This window comes from Dendropsophus ebraccatus, chromosome 4 (assembly GCF_027789765.1).
Source record: "Dendropsophus ebraccatus isolate aDenEbr1 chromosome 4, aDenEbr1.pat, whole genome shotgun sequence".
In the NCBI taxonomy this organism is placed as follows: Eukaryota; Metazoa; Chordata; class Amphibia; order Anura; family Hylidae; genus Dendropsophus; species Dendropsophus ebraccatus.
In genome coordinates this window covers 161,307,923-161,326,894 of record NC_091457.1, presented here as the reverse complement: position 1 = coordinate 161,326,894, position 18,972 = coordinate 161,307,923, and the positions used below count along the sequence as shown (strand labels likewise).

The following is an 18,972-nucleotide window of genomic DNA, read 5'->3' as shown; positions in this document are numbered from 1 at the left end:
AATAATATAAAAGTTATGCAAGTTGCATATCGTTTTAATCGTACCGACTTGAGGAACATATATAACAAGTCAGTTTCTCCACGGGAAACACGGCTTAAAAACTAAGCCCCTCCCCCCCCCCCCCCCCCCCAATAAAAAGAATTGCGTTTATTTTTCAATTTCACCACACATATAATATTTTTCTGGTTTTGCTGCATATTTTATGCATAAATTAAGTCTGCCATTGCAAAGTACAATTACTGACGCAAAAAAATAGGGGCTCATCTGGGTCCGTAGGTGTAAAAATGCAAGCGCTATGGACTTATTATTAAATGAAAATTAGCCCGGTCCAGAAGGGGTTAAAAAAAATTGGGACAGTGTCTTTTTAAGCACTATACAGTATGACACTATTGTGGGGCACTGTATGGCATTGTTATTTCTCTGCATAGTTTGCCTCTTTTATTAGCCGCTCGATTTTCCTTAATTCTCTGTTATTCTTCTTCTAGAGAAGTAAGTGGGGGTCTCTTCAGACCTTGGTCTAGCAGTAAAAACGTGCATTAATTCTTAGCAAATTAGTCACAATCCCTGAAATCGATGGCTACACCCACATTCCCTGGCAAAAAAAAACTAAAACTGATAATTGCAGAGAAAAATTGTAAACTAGCTGCAGAAAACGCCTATTGTATTCATAAAGCAAATTGTGTCACATTGTTCTATTGAAAAAATACTAAACAATAGAAAGAACCTTCCTGATATTCTGCCTCTGTCTGTGGGCCAATGGCTATCCAACTCTCCCAGCTGATCCACTGCTCTGGATCAGTTATCTCTGCCGGCCTTGGGTTGTTTAGAGTGGCATCTATTGTTTAATTTTTCTTTAAAGGGGTACTCCAGCAAAAAAAGTTTTCTTTCAAATCAACTGGTGTCAGAAAGATATATAGGTTTGTAAGTTACTTCCATTTAAAATTTCCAGTCTTTCAGCACTTATCAGCTGCTGTATGTCCTGCAAGAAGTGGTGTATTCTTTCAAGTCTTACACAGTGCTGTCTGCTGCCACCCCTGTCCATGTCAGGAACTGCAAATACCTCTCCTGCCCTGGACAGTTCCTGACATGGACAGAGGTGGCAGCAGAGAGCACAGTGTCCACTTCCTGACATGGACAGAGGTGGCAGCAGAGAGAACTGTGTCATACTGAAAAGAATACACCACTTCCTGCAGGACATACAGCAGCTGATAAGTACTGGAAGATTGTAGATTTTTAAATAGAAGTAAATTACAAATTTGTATACGTTTCTGACACTGGTTGATTTAAAAGAATTTTTATCATCGCTGGAGTACCCCTTTAGAGTGTACTAGGGATGGTCCGAACTTGCTGAGGTTAGGGTTTGTACGAACCCGGACTCTCTGCAATGATTCCCACTGTCTTAAACCTCTGTGGAGAGGGTGGATACAGCGGGAGGACCACCTGGAAAACTGGGATACAGCCTATGGCTGTTGACTGTATCCCGGTTTTCCAGGCGGTCCTCCCGCTGTATCCACCCTCTGCACAGAGGTTTAAGACAGCGGGAATCATTGCGAAAAGTCCAGGTTCGTACGAACCTAAACCTCGGCAGCTTCGGACCATTCCTAGAGTGTACCAGCCATGACACCGGCTGCTGGATCAGTGGCAAGTTCCTCGGCTTCTCCTGGTATATACATATATCTATCCTAGTCCTAGTATAATAAGAAAGGAAATACTAATAGGGCAGACAGGACGGACCAGGTGGTCTCTTTCTGCCGACAATCTTCTACATTTTTACGGAATGAGACCATAATGTGTGAGACCCCCTTTGGATCCAATGGGGGGGTCACTTGCATTACGGTCTTGTTGCATGTTAGTTTCCAGGGATTAATAGAGAAGAAACTCGCCGCTGATCTGGCCGCAGGCGCCATGACAGGTACACTGTAGAAAATCCGGGCTTGTGCAGTTCCCTGCAGATTATAGTTACATTTTGTAAGTTTTTACATAGAATTCCTTGTATGCCTCTTGTTCTTAGCTCCTTATATATTGGTAAGTGGATAAACTATCATTTGCAGTTGTTGTTTTTTTTTTTCCTGCTTTCTTGTTATCTCCTTCAGAGAACGTAAGTCCATAGTTGTCACAGTGACCCTGCAGGAACAGCGAGGGTTAGTCTGTCTGGTGAGAAGGTAGAATTTACGGAAAGATTAGGTACAGTTAAGGCGCTATTACACAGAACGATTATCGGCCGTTACGGCCGACAATCGTTCCTTGTAATAGAAGGTGAACGTTGTCGGTTGATCGTTGCAGTTGTTTGTCTTTCAACATTGTTGAAAGACAAACAACTCATATAGCAGCGATCTGCTGCCGTCGCTCTGTGGAATAGGAGCGGTGGCAGAGACCGCTGCTGTTTGCTATGGGCTGCCCGGACAATCTAGCGATCACCCGTGCAGCCCCCTGCAGCTCCCGGCGGCCCCCTCCAACTCACCCGCTCACTGCTGCTGCGTGTAATAGCGGCGGCAGCGAGCAGGAAACGAGGAGCAAACAAGCGCCAACAGCACTCGCTTGCTCCTCATAGTCGTCCTGTGGAATAGGGTCTTTAGTTAGGGCCGATCCTTGTAATTGTTCTGCCTCATTCCTGAGAGCCATCCTCATCATCCTCGTCATCATCATCATCATCTCCAATTATCTATTGGTGAGTTAATGATATGTCCTTTATATGTTTTTCTTGCATCTGTCATACCATGTTGCCTACTGTAAGTCCTGGGGGTATCTGAGTGCTGGAAGACACATTTAGGACCCAGGAAGGGTAACTGCTATAAGGGAAGTCCAGTTCTGCCACCCAGTACCCGGTCAATGTCAGAGAAGAGGGAAAAAACTTACTATGCAAAATCAATGAAGTCTTCATGGTTGGTGTTGATGTATGAGAGCTGTATATCGATCAGAAGTAACACCTGTGGAGGAAAAAAAAAATGTTAAAAACTTTTTGTATACATGGAGGTTGCAGTCACACCCAGGCTCCTCACATAAGAGGACAATAATGGTGTAACTATTATATGACCACTGGGGGGCACTGCATTACTTACATAAGAGGACAATAGTGGTGTAACTATTATATGACCACTAGGGGGCACCGCACTACTTACATAAGAGGACAATAGTGGTGTATTTGGCTTCTCTACACACACCTGCTCTTTGGTTTTCTCTTCCCGTTGATGGATGTAGAACGTTACTATCCTTTCTGTTTCGTCTCTGAGCTTTGGATAGTCGGATAACTAAAGTGAAACGTAATATATTAAGTTATTATCAAATCTTCCAGTCACTATAATTTTTTTTTTCTTCAACATCAAAAATGGAGGGGACCTTTGGAAAAAGAGTGTATGGGCTCCTTGAATAGATAAAGATGAGCGCAATTCGAGCAATGCATGAATCGGACCGCTCGGCATTTGATTACCGGTGGCTGAAGAAGTTGGATGCAGTCCTAGGGAGTCCGGGAACAGGGATACAGCCTATGGCCTATGTCTGTATCCGTGTTTTCCAGCACTCCCGTCAGCCACTGGTATTTAGATGTTGAGCGATCTGACTCCACATAAACATAAGTGAAGAAGGACAAGGACAAGTCTTTTTTATAGGTAAAATAACCTACATCCCTGTACTGTTCTTCTCCCCCATGGATCTGATCACTTCCTGGTTTCCTCTCTGCAGCTGTAAAATACATTTCCCCAAACACAGTAGAGACAATCTGTGCGGCTTATCATTATCTATTAGGTTAGAAAGTGACCGACGATGGATAAATACATACACCAATGGAGGCAGTCTTGATGTGGGGTGGTGGGTGGAAAGGGATTGGGGGTATAGGGAGGGATAGGTAAGGAAATGTGTGGAAAAGGGTTAGAGGGGGGATAGGTAGGGTGGTGGGTGGAAGGGGATTTGGGAGGGATAGGTAGGGTGGTGGGTGGAAGGGGATTGGGGAGGGATAGGTAGTGTGGTGGGTGGAAAAGGGTTAGAGGGGGGATAGGTAGGGTGGTGGGTGGAAGGGGATTGGGGAGGGATAGGTAGTGTGGTGGGTGGAAAAGGGTTAGAGGGGGGATAGGTAGGGTGGTGGGTGGAAGGGGATTGGGGAGGGATAGGTAGTGTGGTGGGTGGAAGGGGGTTGGGGAGGGATAGGTAGGGTGGTGGGTGGAAAGGGGGTTGGGGAGGGATAGGTAGTGTGGTGGGTGGAAGGGGGTTGGGGAGGGATAGGTAGTGTGGTGGGTGGAAGGGGGTTGGGGAGGGATAGGTAGTGTGGTGGGTGGAAGGGAATTGGGGAGGGATAGGTAGTGTGGTGGGTGGGATTGGGGAGGGATAGGTAGGGTGGTGGGTGGAAGGGGATTGGGGAGGGATAGGTAGTGTGGTGGGTGGGATTGGGGAGGGATAGGTAGTGTGGTGGGTGGAAGGGGGTTGGGGAGGGATAGGTAGTGTGGTGGGTGGAAGGGAATTGGGGAGGGATAGGTAGTGTGGTGGGTGGAAGGGGGTTGGGGAGGGATAGGTAGTGTGGTGGGTGGAAGGGGGTTGGGGAGGGATAGGTAGTGTGGTGGGTGGAAGGGGGTTGGGGAGGGATAGGTAGTGTGGTGGGTGGAAGGGGGTTGGGGAGGGATAGGTAGTGTGGTGGGTGGAAGGGGGTTGGGGAGGGATAGGTAGTGTGGTGGGTGGGATTGGGGAGGGATAGGTAGTGTGGTGGGTGGAAGGGGGTTGGGGAGGGATAGGTAGTGTGGTGGGTGGAAGGGGGTTGGGGAGGGATAGGTAGGGTGGTGGGTGGAAGGGGATTGGGGAGGGATAGGTAGTGTGGTGGGTGGAAGGGGGTTGGGGGGTTGCAATGTTGTATTGTTTGTAAAATGAAAATCTTCAATAAACCTTATCTGATTTTTTTTTTAAAGTGAATGTCGACCAAGTTGGGAACTTCAGCTCTGAAGCTCTGTTCACACTATCCTCTGTGAGTTTATTTGCTGCCTCCGTCAGTGGCAAAAATAATTACAAGATGGCGGACACCATCATAGAACCTGATGACACCATTAGACGATAGCAGAGGCCGTTGGCTGCTACTGATGGGTTGTGGCGCTGCCATTATGGCTTCCGTTATAATGGAACCCATGTTGGTGGTGTGAACAGAACCTAAGGCAGACTGCCATAAAGATAATTCCAATAATGCTCTTATATGATGGAGTAACCCTTGTGCTGTCATACGCTACCTTACACATGCATTTTGTAACAGAGTTCAGCAGCTCCTCCATAACCAGAGTGACGCACTTCAGTGCCGGCCCTCTAAGCTTCACAATCTGTTTTTTCACTATTGCCTGAAATGCCATATCAGGAGTAAAGAGCCCGGTTCTGTAAAGAGTAATAAACATAGAATACAGCTGGTCATATACCCATAAGGCATAAGGCATTACTCCCACCTAGCCAGAATCCTGCTCCACACTGATGAGGGGCAACACCCCGAAACAGCTGTCTGTGGATGTTACCTGGCCTTGGTTTATCCCTTGTCATTACACTGACTTATAGGGCCACTTAATATGGTGGTTTTGGTGGTTTCCTAACAAGAGCTGCCCCTTGGCTGGGTCCTTCCCGGAGGGATATCTGGCTAGTCCTGTGTTTTGAGACTCTTCAATGAGGCTCCATGGGCTCTTCTTTTGCATATTCATGTTTCCCAGGGAGCAATGCACCTAGGACTTCACTGCATTGAGCGCTTTCACTAGCAGCCGGCAGTGTTGTTGTTTGGCTGGTCTCCCTGAGTTCAGCAATCTGTTTCTCTTATGACTATATATACCTGTACACAGCCCGACCTTATATCTGATCTCCTCCCTATCTACAGTCTGTGTAAGTTGTCCTGAACGTATGCTGTCCCTAATCTACTGTAAGGGCCCTCTTACACTGACAGATTTTTGAAGCCAACTCCTTCTCTGTTTATAGTCTGTGCCTAGCTTTGGCTTCAATGACAAGTCTGTCTGTTTAATAGGGCCTGAAGCTGCTGTATAACACCACCCCCGATCTGCTAGATCAGCGCCTATTACACAGCCCGATAAACGTTTAACAAGGGCTGCATGGGCATCATTATCGATGTCCTTGCAGCCCTTGCTTAAACAGAATACTTTACCTATCCAGGCTCCGGGGCTCCTCCTGCGGTCTGCGCTGCCGCAGCCCTGGAGCGTGGATAGGTAAAGTATTCTGTTTGCATATAGTCAGCCGGCCAGGGGTTGCATAGCGCTGCCGCCGTCTTCCTCCGGCTATATCTTCTAAGTGAGAGTCTCGATGATCAATAACTTTGTCTGTTTACAGGTATGCTTTAAAAGAGAATCTGTCATCTACAATTCCTATTCCAAACTGCTGACATTGTTAGATAGATGTTACGTCAAGGTGACACATGATACCTATCATATATCTGTCTGTGCTTCCAGATCATAGAGAATGTCTATATTCTCCAGCGCGAAGAGTAAAAAAGGCATTCCCGAGCTCCCGAAGTGTTGAGGGCTGTAACCAGGGGCGTAACTAATGTCTCCTGAGCCCTGGTGCAAGAGGTCAACTTGGGCCCCCTTTCACGACTAATCAATGCTATTGGTCAGCGGGCCCTGTCGCCGACCAATAGCAACTCCATTGGCTGTAACACCTTCTCGCTCCCCCTCCCATCCCTGACTCTGCTTGGGGCTCAGCTTCCAGCTGACTGACAATCAAGCAGGGATGGGATGGGAGGGGGAGTGAGGAGATGTTACAGCCCTCAGCACTTCAGGAGCTCGGGAATGCCTCGTCTACTCTTTGCACTGGAGAATATAGACATTTTCTATGACCTGGAAGCACAGACAGATATATGATAGGTATCATGTGTCTCCTTTATGTAACATCTATCTAACAGTGTCAGCAGTTTGGAGCCTGAATAGAAGCTGACAGATCCTCTTTAACCTAAGGAGCTTTCCACCATTCATCTATTCCCGACATAGTCTAGGTTAGAGTTGTCCGCTATGGACGATCGGGGGAGATTTATCACACATGGTGTAAAGTGAGACTGGCTCAGTCGCCCCTAGCAACCAATCAGATTCCACCTTTCATTCCTCACAGACTCTTTGGAAAATAAAAGGTGGAATCTGATTGGTTGCTACGGACAACTGAGCCAGTTTCAATTTACACCGTAGTAACGATCATAACTAACGACCATCGTTCTGTGTAATATGGTGAACGATTTCAGGTTAACGATAAATATGCTCATTTGCGATTGTTTATCGTTAGTCGTTAATCGTTAAAACTCACTCCGTGTAATAAGACCCTTAGGGATCGTCTGTCATCTATGAAGGAACCTAACAGCATACGTTACATTTTCCTGCAGCGCCCCCCGCAGGAGGAAAGAATCATGACATGGTGCACATTGAAGCCAGATGGATAGCCGTGTAACGCACAGAACGGCCAAGGGGAGACCTTTGTAGCCGCTCTCGGCTGATAGAAGAATTTCCACTATTCGGGGTCCACATCTGTCAACCCTGAATCCCCTAACAGCACATTAAACAATGGTTCAGCGGCCTCTTTAACAACCATCCAGTTTAATGAAAACTGCAGCGTCAGGTATTCATCTAGCTGTATATAATATATACTGTCAGATAGATCCAGTCCATGTGCAGATCTCATCTCTTCCTGGATAAGACTCCCCGAGTAAGAAAAAAAAAAAAGATTTGGGCTAAAGGCATGGTGATTTATCAAAGCTTCTGCTGCCCCCTGCTGGTCACTCAGGGAACTGCGCCCTGAGGAAGCTTTCTGTATGTGGAGTGATGGGGGGGAGGCTACTATATATTATATATATATATATATATATATATATATATATATATATATATATATATATACACACAATTAAGAGCCATCGTACCTGATGCCGTGGATGTTTTTGATGGCATAGCTGATCTCTCGCCGTAGATCCTTCTCCTCAAATTCCGTCTGCATTATAACAAAAAACATGAAAAAAGAATAATTAGTGATAAGGTTTTATAATATGTTATGTATGGTCAGCAACAAGATGGTGTCCCTTTGTTTGTAAGGGTGATCTCCCTCCCCCCATACTGTAAGAATATACTGATTTGGACTATATCCTGAGTCCTATACATTACATGGAAGGGCCAATGATTTTAATGGTCACCATGTGATGCATCATTTTTCCTGTGGGGGCGCTGTACATTTGCTGCTTGGTCGATCTGCAGCATAAAGGCGATCACTGGGAATCAAAGTCATTTTATGGAAACGTATATTAGAAACACACGTTCCAATGGGTATAACTATATCATATGGGTCTATTTTTTACCCATTTCTCTCTTAACCCAAACAAAAAATACCATCAAAGCCTTATAAATAGAATTTTTTTTATACCAAAGAAACCAAGAAACCAAGGCTTATGCTAAAAGTCATTCATTTATTTTCAGATAAAAAGCTTTATAAAAAAATATTATACAGTATATCACGTATTCCAAAAGATTACAAAATGGCGTCCTACAAACACACTGCCTATAGTATATCATATACCAACTAAAATAACCAATGTTCTGAATCACCACAAATATAAGTACATATAGGAAATATAAGAGGGCCTCCTAAAATAAGAATAAAGCACAATTCTGGCCGCCCCTTAATAACACAATAACGTATAATAAAATCAAATCCATTACCAGTCTTAAAGGGGTACTCCAGAGAAAAAAATATGGAATGTTTTAAAATCAACTGGTGTCAGAAAGTTATATAGGTTTGTAATTTATTTCAGTTTAAAAATCTCAGGACTTCCAGAACTTATCAGCTGCTGTATGCCCTGCAGGAAGTGGTGTATTCTTTCCTGTCTGACACAGTGCTCTCTGCTGCCACCTCTGTCCATGTCAGGAACTGTCCAGAGCAGGAGAGGTTTTCTATGGGGATTTGCTGCTGCTCTGGACAGTTCCTGACACGGACAGAGGTGGCAGCAGAGAGCACGGTGTAGATAGACTGGAAAAAAATACAACACTTCCTGTAGGACATGCAGCAGCTGATAAGTACTGGAAGACTGGAAATTTTTAAATTGAAGTAATTTACAAATCTGTACAACTTCAGTTGATTTGAAAGCATTTTTCTTTCTTTATCTGGAATAACCCTTTAAGATGCACCCTGCTCTCTACCAACAGGGGGCAATAACAGCTCTCTACAGATGCTTCTTCTGGTGAGCTGCCCGGCTTGGCCTAAAGCCAATCAGATTCCTTATTGAAATTTCGGAAAAAAGGTGAGAGTGTAGGTATAGAATCGTTATTATATAATATTTTAGTATACACCAAATGTAAAAGTATACACACAAAATGCTCCACGCGTATCACTGCTACATTGCGGCTTCGTCAGGAGTCGCCATAGCCGCAATGTAGCAGCGATACGCGTGGAGCATTTTGTCTGCTACTGGAGGACGTGTTATTGCTTGTGGGTATGATACATCCATTATTTAGGACTGTATGTGTACTTTCTTATTTTGTGTCATTTTTATATTCCCCGTTTGAGTCCCATCCCTGTGGCTCCACCTGGCCTGTAACATTGTAGCAGTGTGATTCACCTTTATTACAGCTGCTGCAGGGTTTCTTTTCCCTTAATGGGATTTTAGATGTTTTTAACTTTTGCCGGTTTTCAATAAAGTTTATTATTACTGCAGTTATTACTGGTGTGCGCTTGACTTTTTTGCCGCATTTTTCTCCTGTCCCTCTCTCTATTTACATTGTTGTATACATGGGGTAGTCAGCTGCACCCACATTCATTACTATTTTTACGTAAGGTGGTGCCCACCCTACCTCTTGTGTTTTGTATTGCAATTAAAGTGACACTGTCAACTCCTTTTTGCAAGTGGGCGGGGCCTCACAGCTTTAGCACCACTTAGCCCCGCCCCCTCCTCGGCCATTGGAACAGGCTGGCCTAAAGGGACCAAAGGTGGGCGGGGTTAAGTGGTGCTATTGCCGCGAGGCCCCGCCCACTTAACACAGTCTGCAGTTGATAAAAGATGACTTTTTACTTGAACAAGCACCATGACGTATGATATAAAATAAGGTATGAAAACCGCTAAATTTACCCTTTACACCTGTGTAGAGATGTCAGAATACAAAAAGGAGGAGACAGTGTCACTTTAAGTTCCATTTACTTCAATGGAACTGAGTTTGAAACCCCACCCAATCTGGAGACAAGAGAGGGGAAAAAGTGGCCATGTTTTTGTAGCGCTGGATAACCCCTTTAACCCTGTTCAATCCTCACCCATAATCTAAGTTTGTGTGGAATAGATTTCTATTACATGAATTTGTAGTTTGGCTGCAACACATCCTAAAGCTGCTGAAAATCCTTACTTCCTGGTCCACTTTGTCTTCACTTCTCTGCCCTCCCCCATCCCTTCTGAGACAGAGATCACATAATCTCTGTCTCTTCTGTTGCCAGTCAAAATGTAACACTTCATCTGTAACTCCCCCCACCAGTGACATCACAGAGTGAGGGAAACAACAGCCTCTCCTGAGTAGTATAGGGGGAAAGGAGACACTGTTGTTTCATATCTCTCTCTCTCTCATCTATGGATTTATAGATAAATAGATAGATAGACACAGTGGGGGAGATTTATCAAACAAGGTGTGAAGTGAAACTGTCTCAGTTGCCCCTAGCAACCAATCAGATTCCACCTTTCATTTTCCAAAGAGTCTGTTAGGAATGGAAAGTGGAATCTGATTGGTTGCTAGGGGCAACTGAGCCAGTTCTACTTTACACCATGTTTGCTAAATCTCCCCCAGTGTTTACTGTGCAAAGTAGAAGCAGATGGAGCCTGTGGTGGGCAGATAACTACAAGACTGGGGCAGGTAGCCAGCAGTTGGTTCTGAGGTGCAATGAATGCTGGGAGATGTAGTTTCTCAGCCAGGTGCCATGATGTAAAACTCGGATCATTTGTAAAAGTTTGAATGTGAGGCTAGGAGCAGTGCAGACAAGCGGGAAAGGTGTCAAACAATCAGTGGGTGGGATCGGTGAGTGAACCTTTATGCTTCGTGTGCATTTTCATTTTTTTATGGAATCACTGGAGTTCCCCTTTAAGTGAAGGATTTTTACCTTCAGCAACTCGAACGGAAAACGCTCATGAAAGATCCGATTGATTTTCGCTCCGCTTGATAGCTCTAAGGTGTCTACCTGATGCCCCGATCCTCCGATTCTCTTCTCAAAATCTAGCGCAAACTTTTGTACCAACCTTCAAGATATATAGAAGAAAAAATGGCATCAACAGTTCAAGAAAAACATTTAAAAAAAATGTATAAATGTATGAATGGGGTGACTACTTCTTCCCCCATGCCATGCCCCCTGGCTAGCATTACTGCGCATATGCAGGATCAAAATGCATGCGTTTTTTTAAACGTACACAAAAACAAAGTTGACCATATTTTTGTGTACGCTGAAAAAAGAAACATGCATTTTGATCCTTTTTTTTATTTTTTATTATGGAAGTCAATGAAAAAACAGATACACAAACAAATGCATCAGTTTTTTTGCAAAAACTTATGAAAAAAAAAGCTAAACCCAGCTTTACACACACTGGGCGATATGTGGCCAATAACAATGATGGGGCATTAGGCCTCATTCACACGGATCCCAAAAAAATGCAGTGTTTGTTCACAAAGTTAAACTGGTTCAAAAAAGATGCCCAACCACTAAAAAGGACACATGATCGCTTTCAGCCTAAAACAATTCTTGGGGGACATCCCATAGACTTTCACAAAATTGCCGATCCCATAGACTCCAATTGGCGAATCGGTATAAAAATCTGGGTCTGTACTAGTACGTCCTTTTGTTTTTTGCTGATCGTATTGCACACTCGTGAATTGAGGCATGTGTGAATAGTCCAGTAGAAATCAATGGACACTAACTTAGATACATAATTACAGACTCAATTACGGAACGTGTGAATAAGGCCTAAGGCTCCATTCACACATTCCATAGATTGTCAATGGCTGTGGGCTGATAGCTATGGAGACCCCAAGGAAGTGCATCTGTGGCGTTTTGCCACGGGTGTTGCTGGTCTGTACAACCCTCGCAAAAACCTGTACTTCAAGTAAAGTGGTAATGAAGTTATGCCTAAGTTTTGCCACTAGATGTTGCTACTAAATATCTATGTACCTATATATTGCAAAGCTGTAGTGAGCAAGGGGTTATTGTTTCTATGTTATCTGTGCACCAATGAGAGCTCTTTCTTTTCTCCAACTATCTCTGTACTCCTTTTTCCTTTGCACTCTCTTCTCCACCACTCACAGTAGTTATAAAAATACCCTGTGGGAAGTTGTCACATGGGGAGAGGAAGTACACAACCACACTTAGGGAGTCTTACCTATGTCTAGGTAGAGAGAGGACGCAAGACAAGATGGTCCCTGCTGTAGTTCAGCTGGGCCCTGGCTCTGCCAGGTCCCCCACCAAGTCCAGTGTAGTCTAGTCTGGAGTGTAGTAGTGGACGGACACACATGGGAGACACAGACTCGTTTCTTAAAGCGTAACTGTCATGTTTTTTTTTTATTGCAGAAATCAGTAGTATAAGCGATTTTAAGAAACTCTGTAATAGGTTTCATCAGCCAAAAAAAGCCTCCTTCTGTACTCAAGAAGCAATCTCCCAGCCTCCCCCCCTGACTTCTTATCTGTGCATTATCAGGCAAACACGTCTTCATTACAGAGAAGCCAGTGAAGACGGGCTCTGCTCTCTCCATTGTAAGCCTATGAAGGGGGGAGGGGCTGAGGGAGATGAGGGAGCAGGAAGAGGTGACAAGAAGGTCAGCTGTTTGTAGACTCTCTGGGCAGCTAAAACGCTAAATTCAGGTGTCAGAAAGGTCAGTGCTTATCTATGAACTTACTGAGAGAAGATTGCAGGGTGTTGTGCTGTGCTGGACTGCTCCGTGCTCAGTCACTCCTAACAGCCCCTCCCCTCTCCATAGCCACATAATGGAGACACAAATCCTGCTTCATCTGATGTGAGGGGGGAGGCTGGGAGATTGCTTTTTCACTACAGAAGGAAACTTTTTTTAGTACAAACCTATTACAGAGTTTCTTAAAATCGCTTGTACTATAGATATTTAATGTTTTCAGAAAAATGACCCTGAGATGACAGTTACGCTTTAAAAGTTACCCTTATTCCGAATATGTAGTGATAAACCACTCAAGAGAGGACAAATCAGGGATCTTCCCAACCCATGCCGTTGAACATCTCTAAAGGTGCAGGACAGTATCCTGAAACAAGAGGAACTGATCCGGATAGAGCAAAGTTGCTATAAGCCTACGTAAGTGCAGGTGTAACCAGGTAATTTTTGGCCACACAACTAATTCAGGATAGCATAGGAGGGAGGATGGGTCAATCATAGAGACTCTGCGCTCCGGTGTAAATAATGGTATATTCAGCCCAGGGCATAGCTGGTTAACGCCATGCTGTGCCCTGATCTACCAACTAACCCGGTTGTAGTCACGCGCAATCAAGCAAACATAGCTTAACCACTTACTTTAACAACACTTTGGTCTTCCATATTGGCACCTCAGCCATGAGATTTTTTTCAGCCTCGGCATCATGTTCTAAGGAAGATGTCTGGCTTTGCGGCGCTGTATTCTGTATGTGGTTGGTGGACGGTTCCTTCATAGGACAAGATGATAGAAGAACTGCATTATACATAGAATGTTGTGTAATAAAATAAGGAGATCACATACATCCAATACTGGGATATGTGACGTACATGATGTGTCTATACACTGCACAAAGCAGAGGGCATCCTGTGCCACTATATCTCTATAGCACACCCCCAGAAGCAACAGTAGCAAGCAGAACATTATAGAGCAGTAATGATCAATGTAAGCTGCAAATCCACCACTGGAATGATATGTAACATTTACTAGAACTTTTAGCAGCTTATCTGTTTCTCTTCTGCTTCCCCCTTCCTCTACGGGCAACAACTGTAAACTGATCCCTCAGTAAAACTTAAAATCTGTCTCATCTAGTTTTCTTTGCAATTGATTTATGTGAAGTTTAAATCTTTGTCTATTATTAAAGATGAGCGAGCTGGCCGGCGTTCAGGTTCGTATGAACCCGAATCAACGGCTTTTGAATCCCGTTGTCTTCCCCGTCTGTGGGTAAGGTGGAGACAGCCTGAGTACGAATCCCAGCTCACTCATCTCTATTATACTACAGTTTAGACTAATCTAACCTACTGATAGCTCTTTATTGTGCACAGGGCGCTGAGGATGAAGGTATGTCTCTTACTCTTCTTATGATTATGAGGGAAGTGGGCTGCGGGAGGCAGGCCGGATCAGTTCTCTGGGGGCTATAGCTCCGCCTTCAGTTCTCCAAACTGCCTTACTGGAGACATAATTTCACTAGCAACTGCATGGGAACCACGCATAGGATAAAGGTAAGACACATACCTTCCTCCTCGGTGCCCAGTGCGCAATAGTGAGCTATCAGTAGGTTAGACTCATCTCACCTGCTGATAAATCTCCTGTTTTTAAAGGGGAACTATGAAAAACTTAGCACAGGTATGCCGCCGACACTAAACCTTACTATAATGTAGTTCATTTCTTTAAAAATGGCAATAGGAAGCATACTGGTAAACAGTGCCAGGTTGTATCTGAGGCTGTATCTGCTGGAAAACAGTGCCAGGTTGTATCTGAGGCTGTATCTGCTGGAAAACAGTGCCAGGTTGTAAATGGGTTTGTATTTGCTAGTTAACAGTGCCTTCTAAAAAGGTAAATCAAGGCTTCCTTCTCTCTTTTTTTTTTTTTTTTAAATTGTTCTTTATTAAAATTTTCAAAAAATACAACCATTAGCAATATAGAATACATTTGACAAACACATAAGTAAGCTCATAGGTGAACTCATAAACCCAACTCAAATATTACATCCTCCCTTCCTTGATCCGACCTATGTATTTATATTTATTTCCCAATTGCTCGTGGTAACAAGCAACACGAATAACATACAATTAACCCTATTCCAGGGCGGTAGTGGGGTAGAAACAAAAGAAAATTTTTAATTCTAGTCATATGTTTTCTTTCTGTTCTACAGGTATTTTCACTCTTTATATTTCCTCTCTTTTTTTTTTCTTTTACTACTTAATCAAAAAGATACTCTTTACTCAACACTCCCCAGTTCTGCCATTTTTTATTAAATTGGGTTATCTGATCTCTCTCTGTTGCGATGATTTTCCCCCCTTTTGTTGTATCACTGCCATTACTTCTTTCATTACTTCAGCCAATATTATGCAAATTAACCCTCGATGGGTGAGTATCTTATTAATTCATATCAACAATAACCCTCGTTGGGGAGACTTAGATATATTCACAATAATAGCCCATATGTCTCTCCAGTAGTCCCCTATGACAGGGACAGGTCCAAAATATGTGTGTTAGGGGCCTATTCCACGCAGCAATAATCGGCCTGATTCGGCCGATCATCACTCCGTGGAATAAATACAACGATCCGCCGATGACAACGATCATCGGCTGATGGTTGATATAGGTTTGAACCTATAATTGTCGGGCGCCGACTGCGCATCGATACGTGTAATAGCGGTGTGCAGCCGGAAACTGAGGATTTACATTACCTATCAAGGCTGCAGGGCTCCTCTTGCGGTCTTCTTCTCCCTGGATCCCATGTGCTGCAGCGGACAGGCCGCTCAGCCAATCACTGGCCAGGACAGTTGCGGACAGTAATTGGCTGAGCGGCCTGTCAGCTGAGAGAGGCCGCTCAGAAGCTGGAGCGCGTGGGACCCGCGGAGAAGAAGACCGCAAGAGGAGCCCTGCAACCTGGATGGGTAATGTATAAATTTTAAGCAAGGGCTGCAAGGACATCAGTAACGATGTCCATGCAGACCTTGTTAAACAATAATCAGGCCGTGGAATAGGCCCAATAAACGAGCGCTGATCCCATGTTTCAAAAGGCTTTGTTTTTCTTTAAACTGTCCATCCGTCCATCTCATTGTAAAGAGTTTTCAGTCCTTTCCTATTCGTACAGAAATATTGAAACAGTAGTTTCCTGCAGGGTCTAAACTTTTACGTTTGTTCCCGCAGGAAATGACTGATTCGTAGACGCTGTGACACCTCTTTGCTACTGAGATTGTATCTACACTGTAGTTCTGAGAAGTGAACCAATCTGTTTTCCGTATACAACTGTTTAAGCTATTGGCTTCCTTCTCTCTTCATCTCGGCAGCAACAGCAGCAGCTTTGTGTAACCCCTTCATTGCTGTGATGCTGCAGCCGTTTCTTTCCCTTTCAGCTCACATAGCACCTTGCAAACCCTGTGCATCAATAACCCCTTCTCTCTCCACCCTATCTATAGTACTGTACTGTGTAAATCATCAGCGAAGAACAGTAGAGCAGCCTGTTCTGCCTGGGCGGTCTATCAAGAGCAGAGAGGAATATACTGCGCTGTGATTGGCTAGGACACTAAGAGGGGAAGTCCATATGTGTGTACTGCTGGTAAGCAGCCATCATGGAAGGGAGACTTAATGGCCCAACAACATCCCCTGTGACCACTTTGAAGGGTTAATCTAACAGAACAATGCAGCTATATAACAATCTTTTGAAACAACAGGTACGCTATAAGGGCCCTATTCCACCGGACGATTATCGTTTGCATAATCGTTAACGATTAACGATCTTAAACGACCGCTATTGCGAAAGACCTGAAAATGTTCACTCATTTCCATGGAACGATAATCGTTACTTATGATCGTAATTGCGATCGTTTTTCTTCCCTATTGCATTTGTATCTATTGCGAACGACCAAACGACGTCTTATTCAATGTGAACGATTTGCGAATGAGCAACTATAAAAATAGGTCCAGGTCTTATAAAGCGATCAACCATTTCAACCGAACTAATATCGCTTAGATTCGAACGATTTAACGATAATCTGAACAATAATCGTCCAGTGGAATAGGGCCCTAAGCGTGATATTATAGAGATGAGTGCTACCTGTACTCTCTAGGGATGAGGAACCTTCGGCCCTCCAAAATTACAATTACCATGATGCCTGGACAGCCAAAACTAAAGCTTGGTTCTCCAGGCATGATGGGAATTGTAGTTTTGCAACAGCTGAAGGGCTGGGGGAGCTCTCTAGACGCGGGCTGTATGCCAGCCTTATATAACCCTTCCATGTGACGGCAATGGAGAAACCATGGACAATGTTGACATTTCACCAGTAAGATCACTTCATTCGGTGGTTGCTGCATGTGGCTTAATGGAAGACTAAGGGGAAGCCAATTCTGCATAGCATTATATATGAGGAGTACTGGCTGATCTCAGGCTATGAAGAGCCAAGCAATGACTAGCTCACTGGATTCTGCACTTCATATACATTTACCATATTAAATTTCACAAAACTACAGGATAGTATACCTGCGTGGAAACATCCGGAAGATGTGGTGTATCGAGGTGGTCCGCCATGTGTCTGTACGCCAGATGAAATAGAAAAAATCTGTCTGCTAGCAGAGCGGCGTGTATGTCCTCTTACCATCAATATCTTGTTGGCTATGATTCATCACGCCACTAGATCTCCAGATACTGAAAGCCTAAAAGCCGTACAATAAGTGGAAGAAGAGAGGAACTGAAAGATGTGATCAAATTCTCAATGGTCTTAAAGGGAGTTTCCTATAAAACTATGCATCCAAAGAACAGGACATAGACAAAGGTGGCAGCAGAGAGCACAGAAGAAAAAAAAAAAAAAAAAAAAAGGAAAAATTGGCCGCACCCTTATGCCTCTGTTCACACTGCAGGTTGCACGCTTCATGTGGCTTAAGTACAGACAAAAAAATAAGGAAAGTGCAACAGCAACCTACAGGTGCAAGTGCTTACCATACATACTCCTCTCGGTGTACATGCGATAAAAACCTGCTCTATGGATATTAAAAAATTAGGATCTTAGCAAACTATTTGATCAAACAAAATGTCACCAGGTTACAGAGTGCCCCATGTCACCAGGTTACAGAGTGCCCCATGTCACCAGGTTACAGAGTGTCCCATGTCACCAGGTTACAGAGTGTCCCCCCATGTCACCAGGTTACAGAGTGTCCCCCCATGTCACCAGGTTACAGAGTGTCCCCCCATGTCACCAGGTTACAGAGTGTACAGTGTGACCAGGTTACAGAGTGTATAATGTCACCAGGTTACAGAGTGTATAATGTCACCACGTTACAGAGTGTATAATGTCACCAGGTTACAGAGTGTCCCATGTCACCAGGTTACAGAGTGTCCCCCCATGTCACCAGGTTACAGAGTGTCCCCCCATGTCACCAGGTTACAGAGTGTCCCATGTCACCAGGTTACAGAGTGTCCCATGTCACCAGGATACAGAGTGTCCCCCCGTGTCACCAGGTTACAGAGTGTCCCATGTCACCAGGTTACAGAGTGTCCCATGTCACCAGGTTACAGAGCGTCCCGTGTCACCAGGTTACAGAGTGTCCCGTGTCACCAGGTTACAGAGTGTACAGTGTCACCAGGATACAGAGTGTCCCATGTCACCAGGTTACAGAGTGTCCCATGTCACCAGGATACAGAGTGTCCCGTGTCACCAGGTTACAGAGTGTATAATGTCACCAGGTTACAGAGTGTCCCCCCATGTCACCAGGTTACAGAGTGTCCCCCCATGTCACCAGGTTACAGAGTGTCCCATGTCACCAGGTTACAGAGTGTCCCATGTCACCAGGTTACAGAGTGTTCCCCCATGTCACCAGGTTACAGAGTGTCCCATGTCACCAGGTTACAGAGTGTCCCATGTCACCAGGTTACAGAGCGTCCCGTGTCACCAGGTTACAGAGTGTCCCGTGTCACCAGGTTACAGAGTGTACAGTGTCACCAGGATACAGAGTGTCCCATGTCACCAGGTTACAGAGTGTCCCATGTCACCAGGATACAGAGTGTCCCATGTCACCAGGTTACAGAGTGTCCCATGTCACCAGGTTACAGAGTGCCCCGTGTCACCAGGTTACAGAGTGCCCCGT

General features: G+C 44.5%; 1 protein-coding gene across 1 annotated transcript in view; it reads right to left on the bottom strand.

Moving 5' to 3' along the window:
* Positions 1-17,514, bottom strand: part of DNM3 (dynamin 3) — a 143,844-nt gene extending 126,330 nt beyond the window's left edge. The window contains exons 1-7 of the mRNA XM_069967985.1: positions 17,487-17,514; positions 13,485-13,638; positions 11,065-11,200; positions 7,862-7,929; positions 5,202-5,340; positions 3,162-3,248; positions 2,857-2,927 (exon numbers count right to left, since the gene is read on the bottom strand). Coding sequence (XP_069824086.1) covers positions 2,857-2,927; positions 3,162-3,248; positions 5,202-5,340; positions 7,862-7,929; positions 11,065-11,200; positions 13,485-13,638; positions 17,487-17,514 — 683 coding nt within the window. The remainder of the gene's footprint in view (positions 1-2,856; positions 2,928-3,161; positions 3,249-5,201; positions 5,341-7,861; positions 7,930-11,064; positions 11,201-13,484; positions 13,639-17,486) is intronic.
* Positions 17,515-18,972: the final 1,458 nt, after the last annotated feature.